The 14809-nt window shown below is 43.2% G+C and overlaps 1 protein-coding gene across 2 annotated transcripts in view; it reads left to right on the plus strand.

Annotated features, from left to right (window-relative positions):
• xirp2a (xin actin binding repeat containing 2a) overlaps positions 1-13466 on the plus strand; it is a 23080-nt gene extending 9614 nt beyond the window's left edge. For both annotated transcript variants that reach the window (XM_077015618.1, XM_077015619.1), the window contains 8 exons: positions 1692-1813; positions 2164-2298; positions 2522-2584; positions 2724-2790; positions 2924-3027; positions 3355-12514; positions 12837-12970; positions 13329-13466. In XM_077015618.1, coding sequence (XP_076871733.1) covers positions 1692-1813; positions 2164-2298; positions 2522-2584; positions 2724-2790; positions 2924-3027; positions 3355-12514; positions 12837-12931 — 9746 coding nt within the window. In that variant the 3' untranslated portion in view covers positions 12932-12970; positions 13329-13466. The remainder of the gene's footprint in view (positions 1-1691; positions 1814-2163; positions 2299-2521; positions 2585-2723; positions 2791-2923; positions 3028-3354; positions 12515-12836; positions 12971-13328) is intronic.
• The last annotated feature ends 1343 nt before the right edge of the window (positions 13467-14809 follow it).

The following is a 14809-nucleotide window of genomic DNA, read 5'->3' on the forward strand; positions in this document are numbered from 1 at the left end:
TCCCTCTCTCTCTCCCTCTTCATCTCCCTCTCTATCTCTCTCTCTCTTTCTCTCCCTCTCTGTCTCTCTCAGTGAAATGTGACACTGGGCAGGCGTTCACGTCACTCCCAGACTGCTCTGCAGCGGTGCCATGCGCGTGTGCCGTGCGTGCGTGCGTGCGCCATACGTGTGTCGTGCGTGTGCCATGCTGCTGCCACTTCCAGAATGTTGCGTTTCCTGCTGTGGCATGTGAAGGCCTGTCTGACGACCTGCTGAAGCATCTCTCTTGCTAGAATAATAAAGGAGTGCACAGGCCCTCCACTCCTCCACCTCTCTGTTTGAACAGTGTTGCGTGTCTTCCGTGGCTCAGGTGTAGGATTACTGACCAGCTGCTACCAAAACCCTGCTTATTCTAGACCTCATGTCTCCCTCTCTCCCTCTGCCTGTCTCTCCCTCTCTCTTTCTCTCTCTCTCTCCCTTTATCACCCTCTTTCTGGATAGCTTTACACTGACGTGCTCTAAATAGCTGTCCTGCTGATATTAATGACCATGGGAGCATGGCTTCATCACATGGCGTCGTTGCAGTACCGAGCTGATGTAAGAGAAGCGTGTGGGTTTATGACACAGCGACAACGAGGGGCCTAAATGCATCTCCTCCGCTTTGCCACACGCCACATCCGTCCCACTATAACATACTTTCTAAAGACCCCACCAGACACTGACCAAATAAAACCCGAGCTTAGTACCCCCTCTCTAGCTCCAGAAACTTACAACACCATTCAGATATCTTTTACAGAAGAGAGATGTGTCTCGCTTAGAGAATGTGGTAGGAATCTGCAGACATCTCAGGGTGCTGTTGGATTACCGTGGATTTAAACATAGTAAACATTTTCAAATTACAGAATGTACTTACCTGACATATACCGATGGTGAATGTTGATCGTGGTAGACCTGTAAAGAGAAGTTTATGTTCAAGAACATTAAGAATGTGTGACAGGTGTTAAAACAGAGCATTAGGTTGTGTCAGCATCACAATAAATTTGAACTCCGACCCTTAAGGTGATGGGTGACAGATGACAGCATTAACCCTGATGTGGTGAAGTTATTGATGGATCTGACCCATGTATTTCATAGCAGCATACCACATTCTTCACTAAGCTACAACATCTAACTATAGAGACATGGAGACAGAGGAAGAAAGCGTCAGTTGTCACACGTAATCCATGCTGTCAAGATAGCTGTCTGAATATACTGTTTTTAAAATACTGCACTGTATTCAAGGAAGAGGTATTATTTATCAGTGGACCTGCTAAAAAGCAGACTGTGTGTGTGTGTGTGTGTGTGTGTGTGTGTGTGTGTGTGTGTGTGTGTGTGTGTGTGTGTGTGTGTGTGTGTGTGTGTGTCTGTCTGTGTGTGTGTGTGTGTGTGTGTGTGTCTGTGTGTCTTTATAAAATTATGGATGAGTGTATCATGGGGGATTGAAGAGCTTAAGCAGAAATCATCATCATTGCTTTGGACAATATTAACAGTTAGATGCATAATAATAATATAATAATAATAATAAAATACTGAGCATCAGACTTTGAGCGCCATTCACACCAAATATTTTGATGTCTCCAAATATTGTTTATTCAACCAGATTTAGAATATGGTGATGGTAATGTCATGGCAGAAAACAACACATTCTGTCTCTGCACTCTCTGCATCTGTAGGCAGCACACTTGTTCTAGGAGACACATACGCTGAAGGTGACCCTGAGACCGTCCCTCTCAAACAACGACTGGCATTGTACCAGGCAGCTATCAGTAAGGAAGAGAGAAGCCCTGCTAGTGTGGTGAGCACGTACACACACACACACATGCACACACCAAGCTATCAGTTTACTATCCACTTCAGCTGAGGGAAGACGAGTGAGAGGTGTCCGCTTTCCCAAGTTACTCTCCCACTTCCTGTTTAATATTAATCACTGTGTGATAATCTGAGAGAGAGAGAGAGAGAGAGAGAGAGAGAAAGAGAGAGAGAGAGAGAGAGAGAGAGAAAACACACTTATATTGATTTTCATCAAAGAGATGTATATTATAAGACAAACTAAGCAACACAATCTCAGTGATTATGTATGTGTGTGTGTGTGCGCGCATGTGTGTGTGTGTGTGTGTGTGTGTGTGTGTGTGTGTGTGTGTGCAGGTCATGGAGGACTCTGAAGCATGCTCTTTACCTGGTGGTCTGGCCAGTGTGAAGAAACAGTTTGAGAGTCAGAAAGTCAGCTCTTCTTCCTCCTCTCAAAGCACCACCACACAGTACCACTACCAGCAGAGACAGGTAACACACACACACATGTCAATATGGAAATAGATAGCAGGAGAACCTCACTTACTGATGGAAGTGAAACGTCAGATTCAGAAGATGTCTTTAGGGTTAGAATACACTCCGCCTCCCGGAGTGAAAGCAAAAATAAATCAGACAGCTTACATTTTCAGCATTTTGTGGTGTTTGCGTGTTGTGAATGAATTTGTGTTATAGCAATTGTTAATTTTGTTAACAGGAGGTAGTGAGTTCATCTGAAGTGAGTGTGAAAAGCAGTGTAAGAGAGAGTCATGACGTACAGGTACTGACACAAGAATTCAATAAAGTTGTTTCAGTTGGTACAATTCTGTTTCAGTTGGTACAATTTTACATGTTATTTCTGTCTGTTTCATAATTTTACTATTTATTATGGATTTGTGTTTTACTTTCTGTTATTGCAGGTGTCACAAGCTCAGAGTATTCAACAAAATGTAGCATCTAGCTTTGGGAGCCATTTTGATGATAAAGGTAGGTTGAATCCAGGACTAAACTCCACCTGGTTCTCTTTGCTTCCAGAGTACTGGCATAACCAGTACCAGTAACCTTCTCACCCAGTGATAGACTCTTATTTTGCTGTTTCCTCTCCAACCTTTTCCCTCAGTGGTGGTGATTGGAGGTCAGGAGCTGCCTAAAGTTTCCACCCAAGCACTGAAACAGCAACATGAGAAAAACATAGAAGAAGCCACTCCAAACAAGCACATAAAGGTAATAAAGGTTTACTGTGAAACACATTCAATACAACAATCAAAACACACTGTACAACCATGTCATTCATTTCATGGGATGTTTGCTGTTATCGGTAGCCATATTATATCTGTATAGTAGAAAAAAGTTAATATTGTGTTCTCAGTCTTTTTAACAGTTAGAACTTTGACACACAAAAAACATGGTATCCTTCATGCAGGTTTTGAAATGACAGGTACACAACGAAACAGATTCTAACAGTAACAGAAGAGCTTTGCAGACAGAATTCAGGTTCCGTGGCAATATGTTGACTGAATCAATGTGCTTTCTTTCCTTTTAACCACAAAGATTGATCTTGATTACAATCAGTTTCAATGGGCACCAGCTAATGTGTCATCAAAGGCTGCAACAGGAGGCAGTTATGAGTCTATTTCCAAAACTGTGAAGGAGACCTCTTCTACGTCAGCGTCTGCCTGTGCTCATTTTGAAACTACGGAGCCATATCCCCCACCAATGCCCACCACCCACGTTCTTCAAGCCCCTACAGAAGTCCCAGAGCTGTGTCCCTCTCCCCAGCCTGCAGATCAACATCTTGCCTACAAATGCCCTGTCAGCAAAGAGCAGTACTCCAAGCAGAGGAACCTCTATGAGCTGAAACGACTTTATAAGCACATCCATCCAGAAGTACGCAAAAACCTAGAACGGGACTTCATCACTGAAATGGAGCACTCTCACATGGACAGTGATGAGGAAGTGAGTGGTGATGTGCACCAAGTGAGATCCGTGTTTGAGAGTAGCGGCGGCAGCCCTGGGAAGAGTATGAGCCCAGAAAGAGAGTTTCTCGAATGGGACGAGATTTTGAAAGGTGAGGTTCAGTCTATGCGATGGATGTTCGAGAACAAACCACTAGATGCCATCAAGGACGATACGCCGGAGGAGGATGAAAGCAGGAACATTGCCCAACAGGAGATCATTGCTGGGAAAGATGTTAAATACACAACGTGGATGTTTGAAACACAACCGATTGATACTCTTGGTACAGAAACACCAGACTCAGTAGAACAGAGTGGAAAGCTAACAGATCTAGCAAGAGGAGATGTCCAAACTGCAACCTGGCTTTTTGAGACACAACCACTGGACTCCCTAAATAGGATTTACCAAGAGGATGAGCAAAATGAGCAAGTGGTGTGTACGAAAGACATTGCAGGGGGAGATGTAAAAACAGCCAGATACTTGTTTGAAACTCAGCATCTGGATTCCCTTGGCCACACTGAGACCATTGATGAATTACACTTCCTCCAGCTGAAGTCAGAACTTGAAGAGGTTAAAGGTGATGTCAAAACTACAACCAGAATGTTTGAGACACAACCTATGTGTGTCATTCGGGGAGATTCTGGCGAGATGCTGCAGATTACAACCGTTCGACGTGAGGAGACTGAGAAAGGTGATGTGAAGACATCACGCTGGCTTTTTGAAACCCAACCCCTAGATTTGATTAATAAAGACCCAGCTAAAGTTAAACTAATCTGTGGGGTCTCCATGGAAGAGAACTATCAAGGTGGAGTAAATCGGGGAAGATGGCTTTTTGAGACTAAGACTCTCGATCAAATCAAAGATGAAGAATGGGAGAGCACTAAAGGTCAGAAGGAGGAAATCCTAGGAGCAGATGTTCGAAGACACTGTATGACATTTGAGACACAGCCTATGGATAAACTAAAAGATAATACCAATGCTAGGCCATCTGAACCTGAGGACATCATGGGGGGTGATGTAACTTCTACCAGGCATCTGTTTGAGACAGTGCCAATGGAGAATCTGAAGGAGCTTCTTGAAGTTGGAAAACTACAAAAGGTTGTCGCCTCAGAGGAGGAGAAGGGCGACGTGAGACACCAGAAGTGGTTATTTGAAAGCAAGCCTCTTGAGCAAATAAGAGAGGAAAAAAAAGAGATCACACGAACAGTTAAGCTGCAAGAATTGGACAAAGGTGATGTCACCAACTACAGGGAGATATTTGAGACAATGGATCTGAGCAAATGCACAGATAATCAGAAAATCACAGTGGAAGGTGTCACAAGTGGATCAGTGAAGTCAAACAAAGTCCTCTTTGAGTCCACACCTTTGTATGCCATACAGGACAGCTCGGGACAGTATCACGAGGTGAAGACGGTACGACGAGAAGAAGTTGTCAAAGGTGACGTGCGAAGCTGTAAATGGATGTTTGAGACTCGCCCGATTGATCAGTTTGACGAGAGTATAAACAAATTCCAGATAATCAAGGGGATTTCTAAGCAAGAAATTGAATCAGGTGATGTCAAGACAGCCAAGTGGTTGTTTGAAACTCAGCCTCTTGATGGGATCAAATACTTCAGCAACATGGAGGAAGAGGACAACAAAAAAAACGAGACCATTGAGATCCAAAGGGGTGACGTGAAGACATGCAGGTGGTTGTTTGAGACTCAGCCGATGGATGTGCTGTATGAGAAAGCAGAGGTAAAGTCGGAAGACAACACAGAGATCCAGAAAGGTGATGTAAAAACCTGCACCTGGCTCTTTGAGACCCAGACACTAGACAGCATCAAAGATGAGTCTGAGACTATCTTGAAAACGTGTACTGTGAAACAAGAAGACATACAAGGCAGGGATGTACGCCTGGCCCGATTTCTGTTTGAGACAGAAAACTTGGAAAATATCCAAGGGGGTGAGGATCAAAGTAACTTTAAAAGAGTCACACATATCGATATCGAGTCTGGAGATGTATCAAGGATGAAATATATATTTGAGACCCATTCATCAGACATCATGACCTCCAGTTCTGAGGAGACTATGCAAAAATTGAAATCTCATCAGGCTGAGGACATCCAGAAGGGAAATGTTGTAAATTGTACATGGATGTTTGAAAATCAGCCAATTGATACCATTAAGGAGAATGCTGAAGAATCAAAAATGATGCGTACAGTGACAGATGTTCAAGGAGGGAATGTTGACAAAGGCCGTTTTATCTTCGAGACATATTCCCTGGATAAGATCCAGGAAGATTCTTCTATAACAGATCTCAACAAACTTCAAAGTATCATGCGAGAAGAGATTGAAAAAGGAGATGTCAAAAATTACACTATGATGTTTGAAACCCAACCACTGTATGCTATTCAGGACAAAGAAGGGCACTTTCATGAAGTTACTACAGTCACCAAAGAGGAGATTCTAAGGGGCGATGTCATTGGGGCTCGGTGGCTGTTTGAGACAAAGCCACTGGACTCAATAAGAAACACAGATGAGGTTTATGTCATTAAAGCAGTTACAGAAGAAGATATACAGAAAGGAGATGTCAGCACTGCCAGATACAGATTTGAAACACAACCACTTGATCAAATTGCAGAGGATTTGAAAATCAGTATTAAGACAGTTGCAGACATCCAGGGTGGAGATGTCAAAACAAACAAGCAGCGTTTTGAAAGCGATGAGATGTCAGAGAAGTATGTGAGAACTGTCAGTGTAAGTGAGATACAAAAGGGTGATGTGAGAAGTGCCACATGGATGTTTGAAACGCGTACGATTGACAAGATCCGTGGAGAGGGTTCCGAATATGAAGACATGGAGAAAGTGACACGAGAGGAAGTGGTGAAAGGTGATGTTAAACAGTCAGTGTGGCTTTTTGAAAGAGAACCTCTCGATCATATCAAGGACACCGATGGAACAGAAGTTGTGGTTTCTCGTGAGGAAATTCCCAAAGCTGACGTAAAGACAACAACATGGCTTTTTGAAACCACACCACTGACTGACTTTAATGAGACCAATGTCGAGAAGACAGAGATAATTGGCAAGAGCATCAAAGAAACATTAGAGGAACTCTACAGTCAGAAAATGGTAGATTCTCAGGGTATCCTTATAGAGGCAAATGAGATTGGTGACATCAGGATGGCGAAATACAAACTACTGAATCAAAAGACTCCAGAGATTCAAAGAGAGGAGGTTATTCGAGGAGACCTAAACAACATCATGATGAATCTGCTCAACAGACGAGAGACAACAGAAAGAGGTATCACCATTGATGCTGAAGAGAGAGGAAATATCAACACAACCGTTCAACAGCTCTTTAGTCAAGAAAAAGATGTTAATGTGGAGAAAGAGGAAATCATCCGAGGAGACATACAAGAAGCAATTAACAACCTGCTGCAGAAGGAAGGGTCCGCAAAACATGGCATATTAATTCAGGAAGATGAGAAAGGAGATGTGAGGATGACAATATACTCACTCCTGAACAAAGAAGAAGACAGCAAACTTGTCAAAGAGGATATTGTTAGAGGCAATGTCCATGGAACGTTGCGTATGCTGTTGTCTAATCCTAATGCTAAAGACCAATCCGCAAAGATTCAAGTTGGCGATACAGAGAGGGGCAATGTCAGTTTCTATTCAACTTGTATTGAGTCTGGAGCACTGGATTATCTCAAACAACTTCAGATAGGATCAGATGAAACCTGTGATGAAAAAGTTAAGGAAACGATTATTGGAGGAGATGTGGAGCATACAAAAATTATCTTGAGGAACAATCATCAAGCAATTGGACGAACTGTGGCCGAGGACGATATTGTTCCTGGTGATGTTCACAACACTGTGCAGGTGTTCATGAAGGAGCCAGTGCTCTCCTTACACAGCTTGCAAAAAGAGGAGATTGTAAAGGGAGATTTAAGAGCAGCCCTTGACTCACTAACACAAGCAGTAAACGAGCACAAGGTTGTTGATAAAGAGGAGGTGGTCAAAGGTGATATAAACACCACACTCAAGTCTCTAGAAGAGGCCCAGAACCAACTCAGAGAGATGGAGAAGCCTGAGATTGTTCGAGGGGACATTCGAGGTGCACTAGAATCCCTTGAGAAATCAGCAACCTCTAAGACTGAAGTAATTGTTGAGGACTTAATCGCAGGAGACATCAAGGGAGCTTTGAAATCCCTTGAGGAGGCAAAGCAAGCAGTAAAAGAGGTAGAGAAAGAGGAAATTGTTAAAGGTGACATCCAGAGTACTATGCTAAGTTTACAGGAGGCCTCAACTGAGAAGAAGGTCTTCCAGCATCAAGTGAGTGAACAGGGTGATGTTAAGGGCACCATTCAGCTCTTTCTGGAACCACCCTCATCCCCTCATATGCAGAGGAGAGCAAGCACAGAGGGTGACATAAAAACTTCAATTAAGTCTCTTTACGAGCAGGAACAGACAAAGATTGAGAAGGAGGAGGTGGTGAAAGGAGATGTTCAGGGAACCATCCATTGTCTTATGAAGAAGAAAGAACAGTCAACACACAAGTCAAAAATGAATCCCTCCAGGAGAGGTAAAGTTCCTATAATCAATCCAGTGCCTCCTCAGCAAGAGGTCCAGGAACGCACTGCTGAACCCAAAGGTGACTCTAAGGCATCAAATCCACTACCTTCAAAAAATATGCCCCAGACTATGGAATCCCATGCAAGCACTCAAAAGCAAACAGTCAAATCTGATCAGAGCTTGACATCCACTCAAGACAAACATTCTACAACCAAACATATGACAGTTGGGCAGGTTGAGTGCTCTCAGGTTGGGCAGTCTGAATCCTCCCAAATCTCTCAAAAGGTAAATGTGAAGGAGCACCATGTCAAACCGAAGCAAAACATCCCTAGTCATGTAACAATTACGAAAAAGAATGTTGGAAAACAAGTGAGTGATAAGAAAGAAAGTGTTGCTGTGTCCTCTGGAGAGTGTGAGACAAAAGAAGCTAAACAAACAGCTAAATCCACAAAGCAAACACAAGAAATTAAGACAGTCACACAAGTTCAGACCATGGTGACAACACAGGAGACCACCATTACACAAAAGCAGAACATCAAAAATGTGCAATCAGAGTCAAATGTTAAGAGTCAAAAGACAGAGAAGAATCTCAAGAGTCAGAACCAAAACCTCAATCCAAAGGGAATGATCAAAAAGAAGACCCAGCCAGAAATCCACTTCCCTCCTCCTCCAACCTCCCCTCCGCCACCTTCTGAGTCTGAGCTCTCTCTTCCTCCTCCTCCCTCTCCAGTGACAGAGCCTGACATCACTCTTCGTCCTGCCTTAGTCATGAGACAGGACAGTGATCTTCCCCTTCCCCCACCACCCCCTCCACCTACTGCTGAAGCAGACGTTGAATTTTTCCCCCCACCTCCTCAAGACCTGCTCCCCCCTCCCCCTCCCCAACAGGAACTCATTTCTGTAACACAGCCAAAAACTGGGAAGCCAAAGGCCCGACCTCTATTCAAGGTACCTCAGAGTGAGCCTCCCAAGCAGCCAGATCCACCCAAATTTAAATGGAAAAAACAGCCTTCTCCAACTCCCCCAGCACCACCTCCACCAGTTCCCCCCCAGGTATCGGTGGCTAACCAAAAAGAAACAACAGCGTCCATTACTACAGTCAAAGAAATCAAAGGAAAGGAGAAAAAACATGAAGAAAACGTAAAGGCAACTGAGATGCCACCTCCAGCAGTCACTGAAGCTCCATCAATAGTCCCAGTACAAAAGCCAGATTCTGCGGAGCCAGCTCGTCCAAAAAAAGTGTCTGTTCCTCCAATTAAACTTCCACCACCCCCAGAGCCTGCTGTTGAGCCAAAGTCCAGACCTTATGCAAGGAAATTCAAGACACCACTCATGCTAGCAGAAGAAAGATATCGTAAAGAAAGAGAAGAATCTGAAAAAACCAAAACAGGATCCACTCCAGTTTCACCAGCAACTAGTATACCTTTTCAAGCTGACGTTGGTGTAAAGACTGCATCAGAGTCTACAGCACAGAATCTTGAGCAGTCACATGTTATAGCTGAAACACGGCAAGAACAAGCAAAAGAAAAAGAAGTTGAAAAGAAGCCATCCATGATCCCTAAAGAGCCAGAATCTGTAAAGAAGCCAATCACAGCACTACAAGGACAATCTGTAAAACCTATTCCATCAAAAGTGACTCAGCCACCTGCAAACTTTCAGATGAGCAAGCCTTCCTTTCCCAAAGTCAGTAAGAAAGCTGGCATTGACTCAGCTAGTGTTCATGTAGATACAAAGCAGGTCTCTGCTACTATCACCCAGACTACACCTGAAATCAAAATTCAGACAGGCTTCACAATGCCTGCCTCAGCAGATACTGAGTATCTTGGAAGTGTAAAGGCAAGTTCTCACACTACCACCTCCAAGCAAACTACTGACCATGGTCAGTCTATGCAACATATCTCAACAACTGTTCAGGGTCAGTCTGCTTCTTCTCTAAAAGTAGAAGAATCTGTAACCGACGAGAAGAAGAAGGTGTCCTCACATCCTACAAAGATCCCAAAAGTGACGCCAAGCTTCAAAGTTAAAACATTTAAGGTGCCCAAGCAGGAAAAACAGGATGAACGAATAGAGTCCATGCAGAAAGAGCAAATCGCTGCTGAGAATGTGTCTCAGGTCAGTGCAGGCCAAGTGTGCTGTGAAATTTCTACTGGTACCACAGAAAAGACTGAGATCAAAGAGGAGAAGCAAGAGCAACTTGAACAAATCAAGGATACCAAGTTGGAGATTCATCTAAAGAAATCCAAACTGCAGTTAAAAAGGGATCTTAAAGAGCCACCACCTGTGGCACCCAAACCATCTGTGGAAATGCATTATACTTTACCTCCCAAGGCTGTGGAGGTTCACCATCAAGAATCAGGACAGACAGTCACCCAGTCTCAACAAGCTACTAAGGAGGAAAATGTTCAGGTACACAAAGTTAATGTTGTTACTCAGAGTACAGTTCATCAGCAGACTACTGAACAAAAGGGAAAGTTTCAGATCAAGAAGCAAGTTAAGGGCCCACAAAGGCCACCAGGCATGGAGGAAGCTGTCAAGGAACCCATGGAGAAAGATTCCAGCCAGTTAGAGGTTAAAGATACAGAGAAATCAGAAGCACTTTTTAAATGTTCATCTGAAACCTCAGATGTCCAGAGGTGTGAAGAGATACAGCAACTGTTGAGTCACATCAAGGAGATTCAAGAATCAACTGGGAAAATGAATGTCAAATCATTCAGGTTAATGTTGAATATAATTCCTGACTGGCTGGTGGGAGCTGAGGAAAAAGCAGAATTAAGTCGTGCACAATATAACAAGCAGAAGTTTCTGGAGATTATTGTGTATGTGAGGAACCTTGCTCTAACAAAACTTAGTTTTTTAGAGAGAAATTTGGCCGCACAGGATAATTTAGAGAACGAGTCAGTACAGAAGAAAGCTTTCAGTGGAACCACTCAGAAAATATCTAAAATAAGCATTGGGTCAGCTAAAGTGGAGACTCATAGAAAAATACAGGAAAAGACTGTTCAAGAGCAGGGTGAGTTGAAAAGCACAGATTCCAAAGTGCCTCCAGAACTTCGAATGAGAACACCTTCCCCCACATATATTTGCATAGAGACAGCCCGGAGAACAGACTCTCCTCTGCGCGTCACCCCTTCACCACCACCTCCTTATAGATCAGGTGCTACACCAACACCTCCACCTCGATGGTCAGAGGTTCCCACAAGTATTAACCGAGCTACACCCTCTCCAACTCTGAGTCGCTCAGAAAAGCTAGTCAAACTAAGAGACACAACTGCAAAACTATCTTGTAGTGCAACCCCGCCTCCTATGCCTATACCTGAGCATTTGGTGAAGGTACAAGGTGACATGGAGGAGACTCACACCTCTAGTCACCAAGAGGTCACTATCGACTCACACCAGATGGAGTCATCTATGCTCCAGTCATCAATGGAAATCCATGGAGACTCGATGATGACTGTAAAAGATAAGCGGGAGTTTTTTGAGGAGGCTCAGAGGGCAGAGATGAATCGTAACTACATGCGTAGGGATCCCATCGACATCCCAGAGAGGCTGGGAGCAGATGCAGAAGACAATGAAACAGTGATCCCTATAGACGTCCATGAGAGGATGAAAGAGGATCTTCCCAAGGTTGACCTATCAAAACTTGTCAATAAATTTGAGTCCCCAAAGCCCAAAGTGTACATGAGAAAAGATCCTATCATGATTCCCGAACGACTAGGGAGTGATACAGAGGATACCGAAGTTGAACCTCAAAGAAAACAAGTAGAGGAGACGCCAACATATGATATCAAGGCCCTAAAGAATGTATTTGAAATGGGCGAACAAGCTCACCAATATCTCAAAGAGGAGAAAAAGTGCCTTGAGAGACCTAAAGAATTGAATGAGCCTACAGGTTTCTCTGAGGCTAAATCTGTGACAGAGCATTACTCTTCCATTGACGAGTTTGGGAACCAAGTCACAGGGTCAAGGACAGAGAGCACTTCCCATTCTGAGAGCATGACATTACGCCGTGATCCTCCAACATATGCAGATGTGGTGCGAGGAAAAGTTCCTGTTCTTGACGTGCCACCTGAAGCCACAGCAGAACAACTTCTGAAGAGCTTCCAGCAAACATGGGCTGAAAGTGAGAACGTCTTCAAGAACCTGGGATTCAGTGTCTCAGGCCAGCATACTTCACATCAGCAGCAGACTGTCGTTACTGGTAAAACTGAGTGATGACGCATGGAAACACTAACGAGTGTAAGGATGTTTACTAAAACAGCAGTGATGTGTTCATGGGAAATTTTCAAAATTTACAGGAATTTTGATAGAATATTAAAGGTTTGTACTATGTCAATAACCTGGGTGCTTTCACACCTTTCCCCCCATGTCTTGCTGGTGTGCAATTAACACGATAATTGACATTGTTATATGCCTGAGTAACTGACATTGTTATATGCCTGAGTTCTTCTATTTGTTTGACTTCATATATTAATATTCTGAGAAGTGTCATTAACTATTTATTATAACTTTCTTTCATACAGAAAATAAGGGTGCCAGAGTCCGAACTGTGTCGGGAATGTCGGAAGAGGGTGTATCCCATGGAGTCTCTAATAGCAGACAAACAAAACTTCCATAAAACCTGCTTCAGGTGTGCCCATTGCAACAGTCAACTCAGGTAAATTATTAAAGTTGTCTAATATATCCATATATCTACAGTATATGTTTATTACATGAACCCATTCCTAATCACTACCTAGTTCTTTAAATTTTAAAGTACATTTATTCTGTCCTAGCTGTGTGTGACTTGACAGATAGATAAACAACCGATCTAGAGATCATGTAAATATCATCGCATGAAAATAACTGTCATGACAACATTACTTAAGACATATGAGGTAGTCATAGTATTATTTAAAGATACCTTGCTCTGAAGAGTAATTTACTTGTCAGAGTTTACATATATATAAACTTTATCTGGACCTAAATATTTGGACCCTTTATACCAATTATTGATTACCATTTTTTTTTACCAGCTTGGGAAACTATGCTTCTCTCTATGGACGAATGTACTGCAAACCCCACTACAAACAGCTGTTCAAGTCCAAAGGAAACTATGATGAGGGATTTGGAGAAAAGCCCCACCGGGATCTCTGGGGTGCAAAAAATCAGATTACCACACCAGAAAAGGCTAATGTTAAAAATACTTCTCCAGTAAGATCAGGTACCAAAGTATCCCACCAGGTCTTAAAAGAACAGGACTTAGTCCCAGCAGAAGACAAGGAAGTTAGCATATCATATGATAATGTCAAAAAGCCAGCAAGTAAGATTTCAGTTGTTTGGCCCCCACAAAGTGAGTCCCCAAGGAAGAGCTTTAGCATAGAGGAAGAGATAAAAGTGGTTAAACCTGCCTGGCCTCCTAAAGAGGAAACAGTGCCACAAGACAACAGCAAAAAGACAGAACAAGCCCTAAGAGAGAGAACATCACAAAAGATTAACATTGCTAATGAAAAACGAACTGAGAACGGGACCGATGAAAATTATGGTGACCCATTGGTAGCTTTGGCACAATCCACAAACCCTGATGAGAAGGTCCCAGAGCAGCCAACTAAAATCAAAGCTACAGCAGACGTCAACCATGGACCCAAGACCAATGACACATCAGATGGCATCCAGCAAAAGGGGGAGCAAACAGAAGGTGAGTCAGGAATAAAAGAAGAGACAGATTTTTTGGAAGTAAATGGAGAGAAAGGCCCAGAGCAGAAGACTGAGGAAAAGGAAAAGGTAGCCGAAGAAAAAAAGGACAAGCTAGAACCAAACGAAGAGAGTAAGAATGTAGAACAGGCGAAAGAAGATGGAAGTGGAGACCTGAAGGGATGTGACGAAGAATCAATGACTGTGAATGTGACAGTGATAGACAGCGAGACTCCAGGTGAACAAGCAGATAACGGAAACGTAAACAACAACACAAACAACAACAACAATAATAACAATAACAACAGTGAGCATTTATTAGACAGTGGTGCCACATGGATGGGGTTAGATGGGATTACAGCAGAGCAAAGTCTATTAGACTTCTGCTCATCTGCATCACTTTCTACTCAAGTACCTGTAAAAGAGGAATTGTGCACCAAGCAAATGGGGCACGCTGACATTTTACAGTTACTGTGCCAGGATGATACTCATTTTCCTCCACGTGCCAAAAACAAGGACACATCAGAGCTGACACTAGGGCAACACAGTGGCAAAGATTTAATTAGCGAGGATTCAAATGAGCAGATGAAGGCATGTACTTCACAATTCCTGGACGACATATTTTCAGGCTTTGGAGAGAGCTCAAGCATGGTGTCGGATTTTAAGGGCAGCTTTAACAGCAACACAAAATCAGCAGACTGTCTCCTGGATGATCTTATGGATTTTGGAATGGAAACCAAGAACGTTGCAGATAAGCAAACTGTGGAGGAAAGGAGCGAGAACGTGCTCAATAATTCTGACACCAAAGCTGGCTTGCTGGCTG

This window comes from Brachyhypopomus gauderio, chromosome 8 (assembly GCF_052324685.1).
Source record: "Brachyhypopomus gauderio isolate BG-103 chromosome 8, BGAUD_0.2, whole genome shotgun sequence".
Taxonomy (NCBI): Eukaryota; Metazoa; Chordata; class Actinopteri; order Gymnotiformes; family Hypopomidae; genus Brachyhypopomus; species Brachyhypopomus gauderio.